Source organism: Xiphophorus maculatus, chromosome 20, assembly GCF_002775205.1.
Source record: "Xiphophorus maculatus strain JP 163 A chromosome 20, X_maculatus-5.0-male, whole genome shotgun sequence".
Lineage (NCBI taxonomy): Eukaryota > Metazoa > Chordata > Actinopteri > Cyprinodontiformes > Poeciliidae > Xiphophorus > Xiphophorus maculatus.
Window position 1 is genome coordinate 6354848 of NC_036462.1, and position 17720 is coordinate 6372567.

At 41.4% G+C, this 17720-nt stretch overlaps 2 protein-coding genes across 3 annotated transcripts; both read left to right on the forward strand.

The window, feature by feature from the left end:
- Positions 1 to 994: 994 nt before the first annotated feature.
- Positions 995 to 11054, forward strand: rbbp5 (RB binding protein 5, histone lysine methyltransferase complex subunit). Of its 2 annotated transcripts, none has more exons than XM_014475127.2 (14): positions 995 to 1138; positions 4374 to 4399; positions 4538 to 4710; positions 4882 to 5022; positions 5100 to 5262; positions 5463 to 5572; positions 5706 to 5825; positions 5896 to 6049; positions 6124 to 6195; positions 6357 to 6474; positions 6610 to 6679; positions 7941 to 8179; positions 9070 to 9306; positions 10737 to 11054. In XM_014475127.2, exons 1-14 carry the CDS (start codon positions 1120 to 1122, stop codon positions 10787 to 10789), a joined length of 1695 nt encoding a protein of 564 aa, XP_014330613.1. In that variant the 5' UTR covers positions 995 to 1119; the 3' UTR covers positions 10790 to 11054. The 2 variants fall into 2 exon arrangements, with proteins under 2 accessions (XP_014330613.1, XP_005815581.1); XM_005815524.2 differs by having other exon boundaries at positions 9070 to 9147.
- Positions 11055 to 14611: 3557 nt separating this feature from the next.
- On the forward strand, positions 14612 to 16946 carry LOC102231128 (nuclear factor 7, ovary-like). The gene is made up of 2 exons (XM_023324631.1): positions 14612 to 14748; positions 14830 to 16946. The coding sequence occupies exon 2, from the start codon at positions 14847 to 14849 to the stop codon at positions 16230 to 16232; it is 1386 nt and encodes a 461-aa protein (XP_023180399.1). The 5' UTR covers positions 14612 to 14748; positions 14830 to 14846; the 3' UTR covers positions 16233 to 16946.
- Positions 16947 to 17720: the final 774 nt, after the last annotated feature.

The following is a 17720-nucleotide window of genomic DNA, read 5'->3' on the forward strand; positions in this document are numbered from 1 at the left end:
GCTAAATTCCTAAATCTAAATTTCTAAATAAACTAAATGACATTTAATCTAGATTCCTCTTCTGTTCTGGATATCTTGAATTAACATGAGGTGCAGCTCTGGGATTTCTGGTTGTTTCTCGGATCTTCACACTCTGAATCTGCTGGACGTCGACTCCTTGGTAGCCGATTAGATGTTTTCCTCTCTGGAGAATGATGGACTATAGATGATTGATCCAGTGCCAACAATACTGTTAGCTCTGATTTCTTCTCTCTCTAGACTTTAGTTCATCATTTTTTGTGTTGTTTGGAATATTGTCTCTGGTTCTGGAGGGTGTCCAGTTGGAAAAATGTTTGATCTTAATGTCTTACTATCGTACAGTTTTTATGGTGCGTAACTATGTCAACAAGGTATTGTTTTTACAACTGGGATCAGGTGATTACCATTTGAAAAGCTCAAAGAGAACCTGAACTCTGACCCCAAATCCCAGAAGAGCTAAAAAGGAGAGAAGAAGGAAGCTCAGACCATCTCTTCCACCCATCATAATGGACAATGATCAAATCCCCCACTCCAACATCTTTCTTACCATACAGCCAGACAGAGATTTAAAGAAAAGCAGAAAATGCAAAGGAGATGGATCAGCAGAACTGCTACCAACTGATGGTGTCATCCAGGAAATGTTACTGCCCAAATACTGAGCTGTTATTTGCCATGAAAATCATGAAACTGTTATGCAGTAACCAGGTCTTCAGTCAGAAGCTATATTACAAGATTTATTACAAGATTGACTGCTTTTTAAATTAAGTATTTTTTTCTTTATTTCATTTATTTGTTTATTCATTTAATTAAACTCATCTATGAAAATCAATTTTTTGTCATTTTGTTTTAAATATGACGGGTGTGTTCATCTATGTAATTTATCCGTTACAATTTTAACATTTTAGCCCAAACTATTTCTGAATCAGAATCATCCAGGCAGCTACAGTATCTTTTAGTTCAGGCGCTTCTTCGGTAGCTCTGGTTGGGGTCCTCAGTGGCGCCGCTCTCAGGGCAACAAATGTTAACAGAAACGAATAGAATTGACTAAACTATTCCGTGAAATCGGGCTTTAGGGGACTTTGGATCCTTGGACAACCAGCGATGAATCTCGAGCTGCTCGGTAAATATACGAAGAAGCATCTTTTTGTTTCTACGGCTCAGTTTTTCTGCAGCGCTTCGGTCTTGTTGTGGTTATCTTCCTCTGTTAGCCGAGGATGCTAACAGCTAAGATTCTGGTCACAGTACAAATAAAAACAATTGAAGTTGTTAACTTACGTTAACAACTGCAACTACGCTGCACGGATAAATTAGAAACAAACTGATGAATACTTACAAATGAATATTTTTCATTTTAATACAGGCAAAAACGGTCAGATAGCTACATTTAGCATCCATACATTTTTCGGTTATATTAAATCTAATGACGCCTGGAAATAGTGAGGCCATATGCTGCCAGCTGATGTAAAGTAATCAAACTATCTACAGCTTTAACGTTTGGTTACTCAGGGCGGGTTTGTTACCGTGGAAACACCAAAGTAAATGGAGCAAAAACACTTTATTTATTATGAAATGAGGCAAAGGGAGGGTATTTGTTTACCACCAGTCAAGCAAAGTGATTCCAGGTTTTTCTATGGGAAGAAGATAATATCGAATAAAACGTATATTAAACGAAAATAGATTGATTGAAAATAACGCGGAAAAGAAACTGTAAAATTAAACGATTAAACAGACTAGACTAACAAGCAGAGGTGGGTAGTAACTATTTATATTTAGTTTAGTAACTTTTGGAATAAATGTTTAGGAGTCGTTTTACTTCACCGTACTTTTTAAAATTATTACATTATATTATTGTGAGGTACTCTTGAGTAAAATCTTTGAATACGCCACCCACTACGGTTAAACTCACCGAATAAAGAAAAAGCTTGTTGAGTAGCAGTAGAATTTATGTTAAAGTGAGACCTCTTGTTACTACACCAGCTTTGTTGCTTAATGTCGTTTTCTATCTGCTGAGCCTGTTGATACATTTGGAGATCAATAAGCTACAACCCACTGGAGGCATTAATTTCACAAGTTTAATATAGAAAAACAGACGTGAAGAAGTTTTCTTTCTTCTAGAACTTATTTTATAATTAGTTTATTTTCATGTTTATTTTATCTTCGTTTCAAATACACCAGAATTTGCACAAAACTTTGTATTTATGTCTTTCTGGTGTCATTTTAAAATATTAAATCAGTCGTCACAATCAGTAGCTAATACCCAAACACTTTTCAAACTTGAGTATAAACACAATGAAGTAGTGGTATTCATACTTTAGCACAGTTTTTGACTGCTCTATGCAGCTCTGCTATTAACTTAATTTTTTTGTATAACTGGAGAGTTTATGCTGAGATATGATCCATCTTCTATGTGTTGGTTAGGACTCAGGCATCAGTAAAATACCATTACAATAATCTATTAAAAATAAAAGCATCCACAAGTTTTTCCCTTCACTAAAAAAATATTGCGTCAGTGTTACAACGGTTAGGTACAGTATATTCCAGTATATAATTGTTGTCTAAATTTTAAAAGTTAACCATCATCGTAAAGTTTGGATAACAGAGATGTCTGTGTGGTCTGTGGAAGGTCGTAACTAAGCAGTTTGTCAGGTCAGTTTCCAGATTCCTGTCAAGGTAGTCCAGCCAATGTCATGTTGATATTGTAGTTTTTACTCACATGTGATTAAATCTTGTACATGAAATGAAAGCTGTAGAATCTACAAAGTTTCCAAATAATGAACAGAATATTTGGGACGACATTTGGGGACCTTTGCTGAGTAATTTCACACAGAAACCAGTAAAAATTGTATTTCTTATATGTTAAAGCATCACTGAAATGCTCTGATAAAAGTTTGATAAGACAGGTGTTTAAAACTCTTATTCCTTCTTTTTACATTATATTTTCCACTGAATGTTTCAGTTTGTGACGTGTAGGCCTGTCGCGATAAACGATAAATCGATTAATCGTACGATAAATTAAAACTATCGACGTCATTTCAATTATCGGCATTATCGTCTCTTCCGTCCTTTTTCTCTTTCTGTTAATGACACTGAATGAAAAATGGCTCAACTCCGGTGCTCTCCACTGACCCTCCCTTCCTCATTTCCTTAGTGTAAAGCCCAGCGCACATGACACGATCTTAAAGCTGCCAGCCCATTGTCGGCTCATTTTCAAAACCTGACAGATCACACATTAGCCGACAGAAATCCTAGGTATAACGGTTCGATCGGGTCGTTCCTGCCGAGTGGTGTCCAACAATGGGCACAAAATAATGGCTACAAGTCCAGTGAACTAATTTTAAAACCAGGCATTAATCAATGCTTTACTACAATCTACCTGCAATGCATGTGGCTAGTGTCAGCGTAAAGTCCTGACTGAATGAAAATCACTATAACCTATTTACGTCACGTTAACGAAGAACAGCTGAAAACTTACCGGGTTTATCAACTGCTGTAACAATTTCGCTCCAACTCCTCCTCTTGTCATTTCTATATTCTTTGCATGTTGAATAAACATTAATGTTGTTTCCACATATCATCTCCAATGTCCGCTGGACTTCGGGTTGCGCCGCGTCAGCTGTTTGGGATTCCCCTCTGTAATTTCCCCTCAGAAAGCGCCGAGGAGAATCAGCGCTTTCTGATTGGCTGCCTGTCACATTCAATAGGCTGCGTTAAAGCGCCCAGTGAGGAAATCCCCTGATTTAGATCGGAGGGGCAACAACGATCTACCGTAACACACCACACAATCTTAGAAAGACCAACGTTTTAAGATTGTTGTAAAGGGAAAAATAGGAGCAAAAAATCATGTAGTGTGAACTATTGCATCAGGTAGTTGATGTGCCCATCTTCTCTATTTAAATCTAATTATTACTGAAGGGCAACATAATATACAGACTTCATAATCTGCACTCTTTTGGTTGAATGCAGTATTTATTTCCACTTTTACTTTATGTTGTTTAGGGTTTTTTTTCAAGTGCGTTTTTTGTTAATGGAGACCATTTTATTTTCGTTTTTGGTTGTTTTGTTTATTTTGTTTATCAGTTCCAGTGTTTAGTGTTCTTTTGAAAATAAAGTGTATCTATCTTTGGCAGGAAATCGCATGGATTATTATGTCATTTCCATTAAATCAGTGTAAAAAGGTCTTCAAACAATATTATCGTTTATCGCAATAATTTTTGAGACAATTAATCGCTCAGCAAAATTTGCTATTGTGACAGGCCTAGTGACGTGTCTCAGATCTCCTCATACTGTTTTTGTATATGTTGCTGTTTTGATGACTTTAACATTTAACCTGTTTTTTTTATTTTTTATTTCTGTAGAATCGTTCGGGCAGAACTACCCAGAGGTAAGCCACCATGTTTTAATCCTCCAGCAGCTTAATGAGGAGTTGGGAATCATCTTGGTTAATATTTGTCTCCTGTAGTTGGTTAGTAGAGCGTTGTTGGCTCCATCAGCTGTGATAACTTTGGGTTTCTGTGTTCAGGAGGCAGATGGCACCCTGGACTGCATCAGCATGGCGCTCACCTGCACCTTCAACCGCTGGGGCACCCTGCTGGCCGTGGGCTGCAACGACGGCCGCATCGTCATCTGGGACTTCCTCACTCGGGGAATCGCTAAGATCATCAGCGCACACATTCACCCCGTCTGCTCCCTGTGGTGAGGCACGGCCGTTCAGGCTGCAGGTTTCCGTCACAATGAAAACGTTGTATGACAATATGAAGTAAATCTGGTCTGATCTGTGGAAATGGAGACAGGATCTGCTGCGTCTTATGTAGATGGATTTTGTGCTGAAGTCTCATGTGGGTGTTGTATTTTTGTTGGGTCCAGTTGGAGTCGAGACGGACACAAGCTGGTGAGCGCCTCGACAGACAACATCGTCTCTCAGTGGGACGTCCTGACTGGAGACTGCGACCAGAGGTTCCGCTTCCCGTCCCCCATCCTCAAGCTGCAGTACCATCCCAGAGACATGTGAGCGTCTCATCATCTATCTCTACCCAGCAGGACAGAACCTTCATGGTTCTGACCAAACGCTGTGTGTGTTTCAGAGACAAGGTGCTGGTTTGTCCCATGAAATCAGCACCGGTGCTGCTGACGTTATCAGACTCAAAGCACGTGGTGCTGCCTGTGGACGATGACTCGGACTTGAACGTGGTGGCGGCGTTCGACCGGCGGGGGGAATATATTTACACTGGCAACGCCAAAGGAAAGGTTGGTAAAGTGTTGGGTCATTAAAGGGTCAGGTCGTTAAGGGTGGGTATAGAGTTTAGTGGGTAAAGGGTTGAGTTGGTAAATTGGGTCAGTTAAGGGTTCTGTGGAAAATAGTTGGGTTGGATTACTAAAGAGTTGGTTCTGGATGGACGGAGGGTCAGTCTGAGACAGAGACGTCACTATGATCTGTCTGGTTCCAGATTCTGGTGTTAAACACCAACACTCAGGAGCTGGTGGCGTCCTTCAGAGTTACGACCGGCACCAGTAACACCACCGCCATCAAGTCCATAGAATTCGCTCGAAAGGGCAGGTGAGGTCCAGAGGGGCTCTTGATCCAGTCTGTCTGGTTCTGTTTTGGCTCTATTGTCACATTCTGAGTATTAAACGCTCTAAATGATGCGGTCGTTAAAAGTCCCCGTCTCCACTGTGTTCTCCTCCTGCAGCTGCTTCCTGATAAACACAGCCGACAGAATCATCAGGGTGTACGATGGCAGAGAGATCCTCACCTGCGGCCGGGACGGCGAGCCAGAACCCATGCAGAAGCTGCAGGATCTGGTCAACAGGTACGTGGCGCCGCTCTTAACTCGGCTGCCATCAGGGTGTGTACTCCTAAAACGACTATTTCCTCTCCAGGACTCCGTGGAAGCGCTGCTGCTTCTCCGGCGATGGCGAGTACATCGTGGCCGGCTCGGCCCGGCAGCACGCCCTCTACATCTGGGAGAAGAGCATCGGGAACCTGGTGAAGATCCTGCACGGCACCCGAGGGGAGCTGCTGCTGGACGTGGCGGTGAGAACAATAAGCCGCCGCTTTCTGCTCCGTGTTGCTCCGAATGGTTTAATCCTGTCTCTGCTGCCCTCCAGTGGCATCCTGTTCGACCCATCATTGCCTCCATCTCCAGTGGAGTGGTGTCCATCTGGGCCCAGAACCAAGTGGTACGACAGACGTCAGCTGCAATTAGATCAGTCGACAGCTTGCCGTAGTTGAGTTTCCACCTGATTTTCAGTCTGACACAATCAAACCACATCCTGTTTCTGTCTCTCTCTCTCTATCTCTCTGTTGGTGCATGTGTGTGTGTCTGTGTGTTTTTGTGTAGGAAAACTGGAGCGCTTTCGCTCCAGACTTCAAAGAGCTGGATGAGAACGTCGAGTATGAGGAGCGGGAGTCTGAGTTTGACATCGAGGATGAAGACAAAAGCGAACCGGAGCAGATGGGTAACTATTGGGTCGCTGGTACTATTGAGCTCTGGGTTCTAAAGCCGCTCGTATTTTTGGTCTGGATTTGGTTTCCCGTTTGTCTCCTTGCGGCTCAGAGGTGACCTTGGAGCTGACCTTGGTTTCCTGTTTCAGGCGCAGATGCTGCTGAGGATGAGGAGGTGGACGTGACCACGGTGGATCCTATCGTTGCTTTCTGCAGCAGGTAAACCAGCCGGATGAATCCGATTCCTCTCAGATACATGAGGGGGCTTAACAGGACTCTGAAAAGTGTGGCATGCATTTCTTTTCAGTCCCCTACACACTAAAAGCTAAGAAAATGTCTCAGATTTTCATTTATAAAAAATAGCATAAAAGCAAAAATAGTGCATAAATAATTTTCTCTCATTTTAAGTTTGTCAATCCCATGAAATCCTACTAAAGTTTACGTGAAGCTCTAATGGTGCCAGATCTGATCTCCACCAGAAAGAACCAACTATTTTGGAGTTCAAAGTTGATGACACAAATATTATCACCATTTTTCTTTCAAAACAAAAACGTAATTTACATTTTTCTTTAGAAATTTTATGTTTTTTTTACCTTCATAGTCTGTCGTCCTTCTGTCATTGTGATTTATAGTCAGTTGTTTGTTTTTAAGAATGTGCACATCTTTAATTTTAATTAAATTAATTAGCATATCACATTTCAGCTGCAAGGTTCAAAGTGCTTTATGCCATGAAAAACATAATGCCATTCCCAATTATGAAACAAGAAATGAACATTATCAAATGACGTCAAAATCATCAGATAAATTCACATCAGATTTATTGATCAGTCTTCCAACTATTATGAACCAAAGACAAGTGTAACCAGGTGCAGCATTCAGCTTCTATATACCACAAATCTGGAACAAACTTCCTGAAAACTGCAAAACAGCTGAAACACTGAGTTCCTTTTAATCTCGTCTTAAAACTCAGCTGTTTAGATTTGCTTTTGAAACATTGATAATCATTCTGGTGTAGTACGACCACCAGACAAAATGTTATGTTTCTATTACTGACTGTGTCTCCTATGACTTTGTATTTTTATGATGTAAAGCACTTTGAACTGCTTTGATGCTGAAATGTGCTGTACAAATAAACTTTATTGATTGATTGATTGAATGTTGACGACACACAAATATTATCACTATTTTTCTTTTAAAAATAAAACACTTGATTTATGGTTTTTTTTTTAGAGATTTTGTGGTTCTAAAGTGAGGATCAGATGGGTTTTGGTGCGTAAAATTCAAGGAGCAGCTTCGCCCCACACTTTGATGATGAAATATCTTTATAATTAGTGTTTTTATGTTCTGTTTATGACCTGTTAATGGGTTTTCATCGGGTGAATCTTTACTCCTAACTTTCAAACCTCCTCTGCTCACATCGGAGCCGGTAAACCTTCTCCAGCTTGAAGCAGTTTTTGAGTCTCTATGTTTGTTTGTGCAGTGACGAGGAACTGGAGGACAACAAGGCCCTGCTGTACCTGCCCATCGCCCCTGAGGTCGAGGATCCAGAGGAGAACCCATTTGGGCCACCGCCAGATACCTCGGTGCCGCCCGGCGCCCCTGAGGACGCGCTGCCAGGCGGCGGCGACAAGAAACAGAGGCAACCGTCGTCTGAAGGGGGCCCGGCCAAGAAGAAGGCCCGCACTACCACCATTGAACTGCAGGGGGTGCCCAGCGACGGTACGAAGGGCAACTACACCGGGTTCTGGTTCCGCTGAGGAGGATAAATGGGTTTCTGTTTGTTAAATTAACATTTCCTGGACTTATTTATTAAGCAATAAATCAGTTAACAGCAATATAAATTAAAATGAGTTCAGTAATTTTCATTTGTATGATTTATCTTTTTTCTCTCGCTCATCATCCAGTGTTTGGTAGAAAAAATCTTCAGTCTGGTGCTTTGGTCTCCACTAGCTCTATTTTTCAAATACAATTTTGTTTAGAGACTTTAGAATTCGTTTTATTTATTTTGGATATTTAAAATGTCTTCCTATTCCAGTTTTAAATGTTTACTAGAATTTAAAGTTGATTTACCTTTGAGACTAAATGTGTCACAATAACACATTTTGCTGGATGATAAATTGTCCCAGAAGTTATTGAGATAAATGATATTGTTGTTTTGAGACCATTTTCAAGTGATATAATGATAAATGCATAATAATGCAAGAACACATTATCACAGATCAATAAATTATGAAGTATCTGTAAACATAATTGTTCTTCAAAAAATTGGCTCATTTCATCCAGTTTGTGGTGGAAAGACAGAAAAAAGAACAATAAATCAAATGGAAATGATTGAGTTTTTTTAAATTCATCATGTGATTAATTCATTTATTGTGACAGGTTTGTTGAGATGGTAAACATGCATCATTATGTTATTACCATTGTATTACTTGAAAATGGTCTCAAAACAACAATATTGTTTATCTCGGTAACTTCTGGAACAACAAAATGTGTTATTGTGACAGGCCTATTATTGATCATTTTAATCTGTTCTTATCCAAGAATCCAGGATGTCTCTCTTAAAGTTCCCCCAGCGTCCTGAAGGTCCGACCTTTCTTTTGTTTCCTCAGAAGTGCACCCCCTGCTGGGTGTGAAGGGGGACAGCAAGTCCAAGAAGAAGACAGCAGGTCGGCCCAAAGGCTCCAAAGGTAAAGACAAAGACTTCTCCTTCAGGCCGAAGCCCTACAAGGGCGAGCGGCCCCCGTTCCCCATGGGGCCCGAGGCCCTGAGCAGCTCTGGCCTGGGGGGAGGAGGAGGAGGAGGAGAAGGAGGGCTGAAGGTCAGGGCAGAGGGGGCCCTGGCGCCAGGTAAGCCCAACCCCCCACCCCCACCTGCTGCTGCTGCTGCTGAGTGTGGCTGACCTGCTTAACAAACCCGGCCTGTTCCCAACCCCTCTGTGTGCCGCTTTTAGTCCCCGCCCCTCACCTTGAACCACCCAGCTGCCTGCTGCTCTACACCTGATTCGCCTGTAAACTTGAAGATCTGCTCCAATATCTGACTGATAGGGCTGGACAATAAATCAATAACGATATATATCCCGATAGACACGCGATTTGATAGAATATTAACTGAACTCTGATCCAGAACCGCACAGCATTCTGGGAGATGTAGGCTGGGGTTAAGCTGTGGATACTCAACATCTCACTGCTAGCCAAGCTAGGGTTAGTGGAATCAACGCTCTCACTCTTTGGTTGCCTAGCTACTCACTCATTCCTTGGTTACCTAGCAACGAGCTGCTGAGTTTAATGTCCCGCCTCTTTGCCTCATTGTTTATGAGCTACTCTTCCTGGGTTCCACCATTAAAACACTTAGACACATGGAAATCATTCAGATATATATGATGGATGACAGATTTAACATGCATATCAATAAAAAATGTATTACTGATCATACAAAAAGTTGATAAATACATAAAATATACATTAATTAGCCACTACAACTATAAGTATGTAACTCCTAAAAAGCTTTTGAGCTTCTTTTTAAAAACTGCTGTTCAGCTTTAATTGGAGTTCCACTGTTTCATTGCTCTGTAAGTAAAGGTGCATTTAAAAAAAATGGTTTTTGCTCGAGGAATTTGAAAATGTTCTTCAACTGCAGCTCTAGTTGACATATCCTTATAACTAGTTAAAAATAAAAGACATGAATTGAAAACTGTGGATAAAACAGGAAACGTCATGCTACTGGTTTACCAGAATTTCAGATATTAAAACTAAAAACTAATCAATAATTATCAATATGGACTGATATGAAATGCTTGTATTGTGATAGGTTTTTCAGCCATATCGTCCAGCCCTACTGACTGAGAATAGGCGAAAGCTGCTGCAGCCTCTGATCCAAATGGGTTTTAGTCGGGTTCTGCTCGGTGGTTTTCCTGCAGGCGAGCTGATTGGTCCAAATGAACTTCCTGCTTGACCTTTGACCCTCCTGCTCCCTCTCCCGCCTCGCTCCGCGGGCTTTCTGTGTGACCTGCTGTGGTTCTGCTCGGGTTCTGGCTGCTGTGTCCCAGATGTCTGTCATGTTGGTATTAATGTTGGACCTGAACGCTGCAGCTTCACGTGTTTATTAAGAATCGCCTCTGCAGGCCCGGGTTTCTGATGTAGGACCAGGGTCTTCCTGTTTGACCATTTCTGACTGAAATTCACTAAATGAGATTTTTAAACAGATTTCTGTTGCAGCGTCTTCGGTTCGGCATCTTTGACCTCTGACCGCCCTCTGACTGTCCTCTGTATTCCTGCAGGGAGTCTGGTCTCTCAGGTGTTCAAGCAGCACAACATCGGGGGGATGGACTGATGGCGAGGAGCGCCGATCATCTCCGTCTCAGACAAATGGACTCAAGCTTCATGTTGTTAACAGACTGAATGAATTTCTGCTGAGCAGATCTGAGATCAGCCTCACAGGAAATTTTCTGGACTCGGATCTCCGACCAGAACCGGGAAGCACCAGAGATCCACATGTCCTCCTGTCTCTCTAGGATTCGTCTTGTATAGAAAACCTTCAAGTCCTCGTAGTCTGTTGCCCTTCCTGTTTTTATACATATTAAACTGTGTGATTTATAGTCAGTTGTTTGGTTTTTAATGATCAGGTGGTTCTGGTACACCTGAACCGTCACAGGTTCTAGACAACTCTGACTGGTTCGGAACAAACAAAATTGGTGTCAAACGTTTGTGCAGCATAAATTTTCCATTTGTGCTGCTGTCGTTGTGAAGAAATGAATAAAAATGTTTCCAGAGGTCAACGAAAATTAATGTTGGAACTGTCACTTAAAAATGCTTCGGTGCTGAACTGTGAACATGAATAGATTAATTTTAACAAATGAAATTAATTTTGAACTAAGTCTTATTTAGGATGAAGTGGTACAACAACAAAAAAGGAACAGACGTAGTGACGTACTTTGGTTTGTGATCACTAGGGGGTGCTATTAAACTCATTGTACTTTTTAAAGACATAAAATACTTCAGAACGTGTGATAGCCATCTAATGAGCCTGTTCAAGCTAAATTTCACGACTGACAGTCATCAACACTTAAGTTTATGTCTTAAGTTTTGACTCACAAAAACAGGAAGTGTCCTCGCACCAGGATAATCACCTTCCGGTTGTGTTGCCTTGGAAACGGAAGTTGTGTTGCTAATCTCATTTCGTCATAATGAATCCTGAAAATTGTGAGGAAACTTTGCCTGTGCCTCTAGGAAAGGCACTAAACTCCATCCAGTTCATCAGAGACCGAGTCAGAGGTAAATATGACAAGTTATTTGTTGCGGACGGAATGAAAAAAACAATAACAGCAATTGCATGCTAATTTTCAGCTAACGTTTAAAGCCGTATGGAGTGTCTCTTAAAATCCGTTTTCCTGTTGTTTGTTTACTTCTCTGCTATTAATATATTCACGTCAACTCTTTTTATTTCCCCCGACGTTGTTGTTTTCGATTTACCGGTCGATCTACGTTCCCACCCTCATCTATGGTCATGAGCTTTGGGTCATGACTGAAAGAACGAGATCGCGGATACAAGCGGCCGAAATGGGTTTTCTCCGTAGGGTGGCTGGGCTCTCCCTTAGAGATAGGGTGAGAAGCTCAGTCATCTGGGAGGGACTCAGAGTAGAGCCGCTGCTCCTTCACATCGAGAGGAGCCAGTTGAGGCTCGGGCATCTGGTCAGGATGCCTCCTGGACGCCTCCCTGGTGAGGAGTACCGGGCACGTCCCACCGGGAGGAGGGGAAGACCCAGGACACCGGTAGGGTCGCTATAATTGATAGAGATATATAGATATTATTTATAATGTATAAAGGTATTGATTATGTCACCTAATTAGCTCTACTTACCTTTGTGGCCTTCTGTAGTAAATAGAAGATTAGCATAATATACGTACAATAATCTTGGTCCCATTGACTCACTCCCATTATAACATATTTCTCATATACTGTACTCCTCAAATAGCAATAAATTATTAGTCTTAAGCTACGTTCACACTGCAACCCGGAGTGGCCCAATTCCAATTTTTTTGTCAAATCGGACTTTTTAAATTTTTTTTTGTCGTGGCAGTTCACACTTCCAAATATATGCGACCTGTGTGTGTCCTCCAATGTGAACGGGCAAGTGTCCCGCATGCGCGGTAGAGGCCGCAATAGTGTCAGCATTCTCAGTGTTTTGCCAACCGCCATAAAAAGAAGTGCTCAGTGTTTGCAGAAGTAAACATGGACGCTAACGGTGGAGCATAGCTCACACTTTTGAAGTTGTTGCCCGACCGGAACCAGCATATCAACAACTTAATTCTCATTATAGTCTGTCATGGTTGTTGTTTTTCTTCCTGCTTGCGCATATCAGTGACGTTCAGGTCGGATGATTGCGACCTGGACGTTAAGTCACATTTGAATCGGATTCGTATCGGACATCCAAGTGGCCCGGGTCACATTAAAAAAAAATCCGACCTGTGTTATTCAGACTGTCATGAATAGATCAGATACAGATTGCATTAAGGCAAAAAAAAAAAAAAAAAAAAAATTGGAATTGTGTCACGTCACGCTGCAGTGTGAACACGGCAGCCTTAAACTCATATTTATTCTGTGTTTTCAGCTTCACTCAGAGACAAAATGGTAACATGTTAGAGGAGGATCTCTGCTGTCCAGTCTGTCAGGAAGTCTTTAAAAATCCGGTTGTTCTGTCATGTAGCCACAGCTTCTGTAAGGAATGTCTGAAGAACCGGTGGAGAGAGAAACCATCAAGAGAGTGTCCAGTTTGTAAGAGGAGATCTTCTAAGGCTGATCCGCCTTTAAATCTGGTTCTGAAGAACCTGTGTGAGACTTTCTTACAGCAGAGAGACCTACTTGCTCTTAAGTTGACATAAAATATATTTACAATTCCCATCATCTTTTTTCTATTTACATACCAAAATAAAACACAAAAATATGTTTATTCTTGTCTATTTACAGAAAATGAGTGACCTGTAGCCAACTCAGAAAGCTGCTGCTTGGATTCTTGTTAAACTTTTATTAGTTTATAAATCTAATAAATTAGCCATTAAATCATTAAATGGCTTAGCAACATAATACATGAAAGACTTGCTGTTGAGATGCAGTGGCTGTGCAAGAGGTAGAATGTGTAATGCATGGCCCCAGTCCTGAAAGCGGCGTCACGGGTTCAAATCTCTGCCTCTTGACCTTTGCCTTTTGTCTTCCCCCTATGTCACATCACTTTCCTGTCAATCTAGGTGGCTAAAGCCAACAAATCCCTAAACTCATAAAAAGAAAAAGATCTGCTGCTGTTGTATCAGTCTACCAGACCTCTCAGGTCTTCTGGTTTTGGTCTAATCTGCATCACCAGAACCAAACATGGAGAAACAGCAGTCAGCTTTTAATGCTCCACAAATCTGGAATAAACTTCCAGAAAACTGCAAAATAGCCAAAACACTGAGTTTCTTTTAATTAAGGCTAAAATCCCACCTTTTTAGATTTGTCACTGATTAATGATAACTTTAACATTGATTAATTTATTTGATGTATATTTGACAATGATTAGTCTTGATGGGTTTTTTTATGTCCATTTTTAGAAATCTATTGTTGCTTGTAATTGCTTATTATGTTATGTTCTTATCATGAAATGAACTTTGAACTGGCTAGTTGCTGAAATTTAACATACAAATAAACTTCACTTTTCTGTTTCATTTTTATTTCACCATTATGTTTAAAATCAATGCCTTAGAATATTTATGTTCTTCAAGATCTTTAATTTAAATTTAGTTGCCAACGTCTCCTTCACACTTTCCTCATTCTCTCATTTTAATTTTGTTTACTGTAAACACAGTAATCATCTGGGTTCTGCTGATCTGAACAAAGAATGAATGTTTCTGACAGACTAACTTTGAAATAAAAAACATGTCAGATGAGTGTGAAGCTGCAGGTTTGACAGGTGTAAGTTGCGCCCCCATCTTTTACACCTTAACTGAAGAAGGAAACAGGTTGAGAACAGCTTCTCTATTACAGGTTCTGTTCTGATCTGCTCAGAGAAAAGTAAAACTTGTTAATTAGAGAGTTTTATAGCAGCCCAAAGGTTGAATTCTGGACTTTGGAATGAAACACACCTCAGTTGGAGCTGAACTAAAGCAGGAAACAGTTTGTGATCGTTGTTTCCTGCAGAGAGACTCCCAGGCGATCAGATTCACCTTCAGACCAAACTAGCAGCTTCCTGAGTGAATCCAGCTGCAGGAGAGAAAAGTGGAAACCCCCAACTCTGCTGCTTCAAGCTGCTCACACTGAAGGTGAGTTGGACCAAGAACACTCAGGGAAGTTAGTAGAGGAGGGAGGGGAGCCGTGACTGACTGGACTTTCTGTATTTTCAGCTTCACTCAGAGACAAAATGGCTTCCATGTTAGAGGAGGATCTCTGCTGTCCAGTCTGTCAGGAAGTCTTTAAGGATCCGGTTGTTCTGTCATGTAGCCACAGCTTCTGTAAGGAATGTCTGAAGAATTGGTGGAGAGAGAAACCATCAAGACAGTGTCCAGTATGTAAGAGGAAATATTCAAAGGCGGAACCACCTATAAACTTGGCTCTGAAGAACCTGTGTGAGACTTTCATACAGCAAAGAGATCAGAGAGCTTCAGAGGATCTCTGCAGTCTGCACTCAAAGAAACTCAAACTCTTCTGTCTGAACCATCTAAAACCAATTTGCTCCATCTGCAGAGATTCAGAAAAACACACCAACCACAGATTCAGACCCATCGATGAAGCTGCTCAGCAACACAAGAAGAAACTTCAGGAAACTCTGGAACCTTTAAAGAAGAACTTGGAGCTGAAGAAGAAAGTTAAAAAGAAGTTTTATTGGACAACAGAACACCTGAAGGTCCAGGCCCGACACACAGAGAGGCAGATTGTTGAGCAGTTTAAGAAGCTTCATCAGTTTCTAGCAGAGGAAGAGGAGGCCAGGCTGGCTGCACTGAGGGAGGAAGAGGAGCAGAAGAGAGGGATGATGAAGGAGAAGATGGAGGCTCTGAGCAGAGAGATAGCAGCTCTTTCAGACACAGTCAGAGCCACAGAGGAGGAGCTGAGAGCTGAAGACGTCTCATTCCTGCACAACTACAAGGCTGCAGTGGAAAGAGTCCAGCGCTGCCCCCTGCTGGAGGATCCACAGCTGCCCTCAGGAGCTCTGATAGACCAGGCCAAACATCTGGGCAACCTGGCCTTCAACATCTGGAGCAACATGAAGAACATGGTGACCTACACTCCTCTGGTTCTGGACCCAAACACGGCTCATCCAGGACTCCACCTGTCTGGAGATCTGACCACTTTGACTGTAGGAGACGAACAGCAGCTTCCTGATAATCCAGAGAGGTTTGGTACCTGGTGTTCTGTCCTGAGCTATGAGGGTTTTAACTCAGGGAACCACAGCTGGGATGTTGATGTTGGAGACAGTGAATACTGGAGACTTGGTGTGATACCAGAATCTGTCCAGAGAAAGGGAATCATACAGTCTGGATGGCTGGCTATATGGTTTTATGAAGGTAAATATAAAGCAGAGTTTCCACCAGCTCCTTCCACATTTCTCTCAGTCCAGAAGAAACTCCAGAGGATCAGAGTGAATCTGGACTGGGACGGAGGAAAGCTGTCGTTCTTTGACCTGGATACTAACACACACATACACACTTTCAGGCACACCTTCACTGACGAGATGTTTCCATATTTCAGCACTTGGAATAAAATAAAACTCTTACCGATGAAGATCTCAGTGATACAACAGCAGCTCTGAGGTTCTCAGCATGAAGAACAAAAGTCCAAATGAAACCTTATTGATCAGATTAAAACTGGTCTGATGTTCTGGTTCTTGACTCTATAACTGGATGTTGGACGTCTTGACCAACTGGGCATCTTTATCTGTCCGATTGAACACTGAGACTCCTCAGGGTTGTGTCCTCGGCCCACTGAGATGGTAACCGCTCAGAGGAAGTTGTTAGAAATTATTTCTGGAAATTTGTGTCTCCCTCTTTTCTCATCATGAGTTCTGCAGGATCCAGACCTGAATGTTGAATGTTTGTGATTTTCTGTTAAATCTGAAATATGACTCCTCCACAATATAAAGGACAATAGTGAAGTTTGAGCTCTCCCTCACTCTTTACAGAGACAGTAATCATTCTGTATGTAAACTTCTGGGCTTGAAGACTTTCATGTAAATATCTTACAGATTCTTTCATTATCATTTAGCAAATATAAATTATTTTGGTTATTCTAAACTGAAACAAGAAAACTTTGGTTCTGATTCAGTGTGGATTATGGAGTACCTCAAGGTTCAATTTTAGGCCCTTTTTTAAATTTAATTTTTGTTTGCATAAGAAAATCAATATCTCTTTTCACTGCTTTGCTGATGATGTGCAAATATACCGTAATTTACGCACTATAAGGCGCACCTAAAAACCTTATAATCCGGTGCGCCTTATATATGGACCAATATTGAGCCACAACAGGTCTCGCAACTACGGCAAGCAGCCGCCGACTTCATTTTCCCCCGTAGAAGAAGAAGCGCGCGGTGCACGCTGGGTTTTGTGTAAAGACCCCAAAATGGCTCCTATTAAGAGACACGCTTACGACGCAGAGTTTAAGCTCAAGGCGATCAGTGACGCAGTAGAACACGGGAATAGAGCAGCAGCGAGATAATTTAACATGAACGAATCAAAGGTGCGGAAGTGGATATATATTGTGATTGCACTAACGTTTGATTTACCGTAACAGTATCAGACTGTTTTTTACGTGTTTATTGAATCGAGGAAAAGTTCCCGTCCACTATGTGTTATACCTTGCTGTTGTTAAAAGATAAACCGTGTCACAAAAATACCACGTCACTTACTTTACCTCGGGGAAAATAATAAAACAGCTGTTTATTCATTTTGGGAATGAACAGAGTTGTCAGAACGCTGGTTTGTAATTTATTAATAAAGTTTGACTGACCTATCTGACTGTTTTGTTGACATTCCCTGTAGCGCAGCTCCATCTAATGGATGCACAACGTAACCCCAGCCTCTACTGTAGCGTCTATTCTATGCGCCTTATAATGCGGTGCGCCTTATAGTGCGGAAAATACGGTACATGTCACTCAAGAAACTACATAAGGATGATTCCCTACAGTCTGTAACAGATTGCTTAACAGAAGTTAGCCAATGGATGAACCACAATTCTCTTCACTTAAATCAAAATAAAGTTATTTTGTTTGGCCTTATCAGTCAACCTGATAAAATTATTGGTT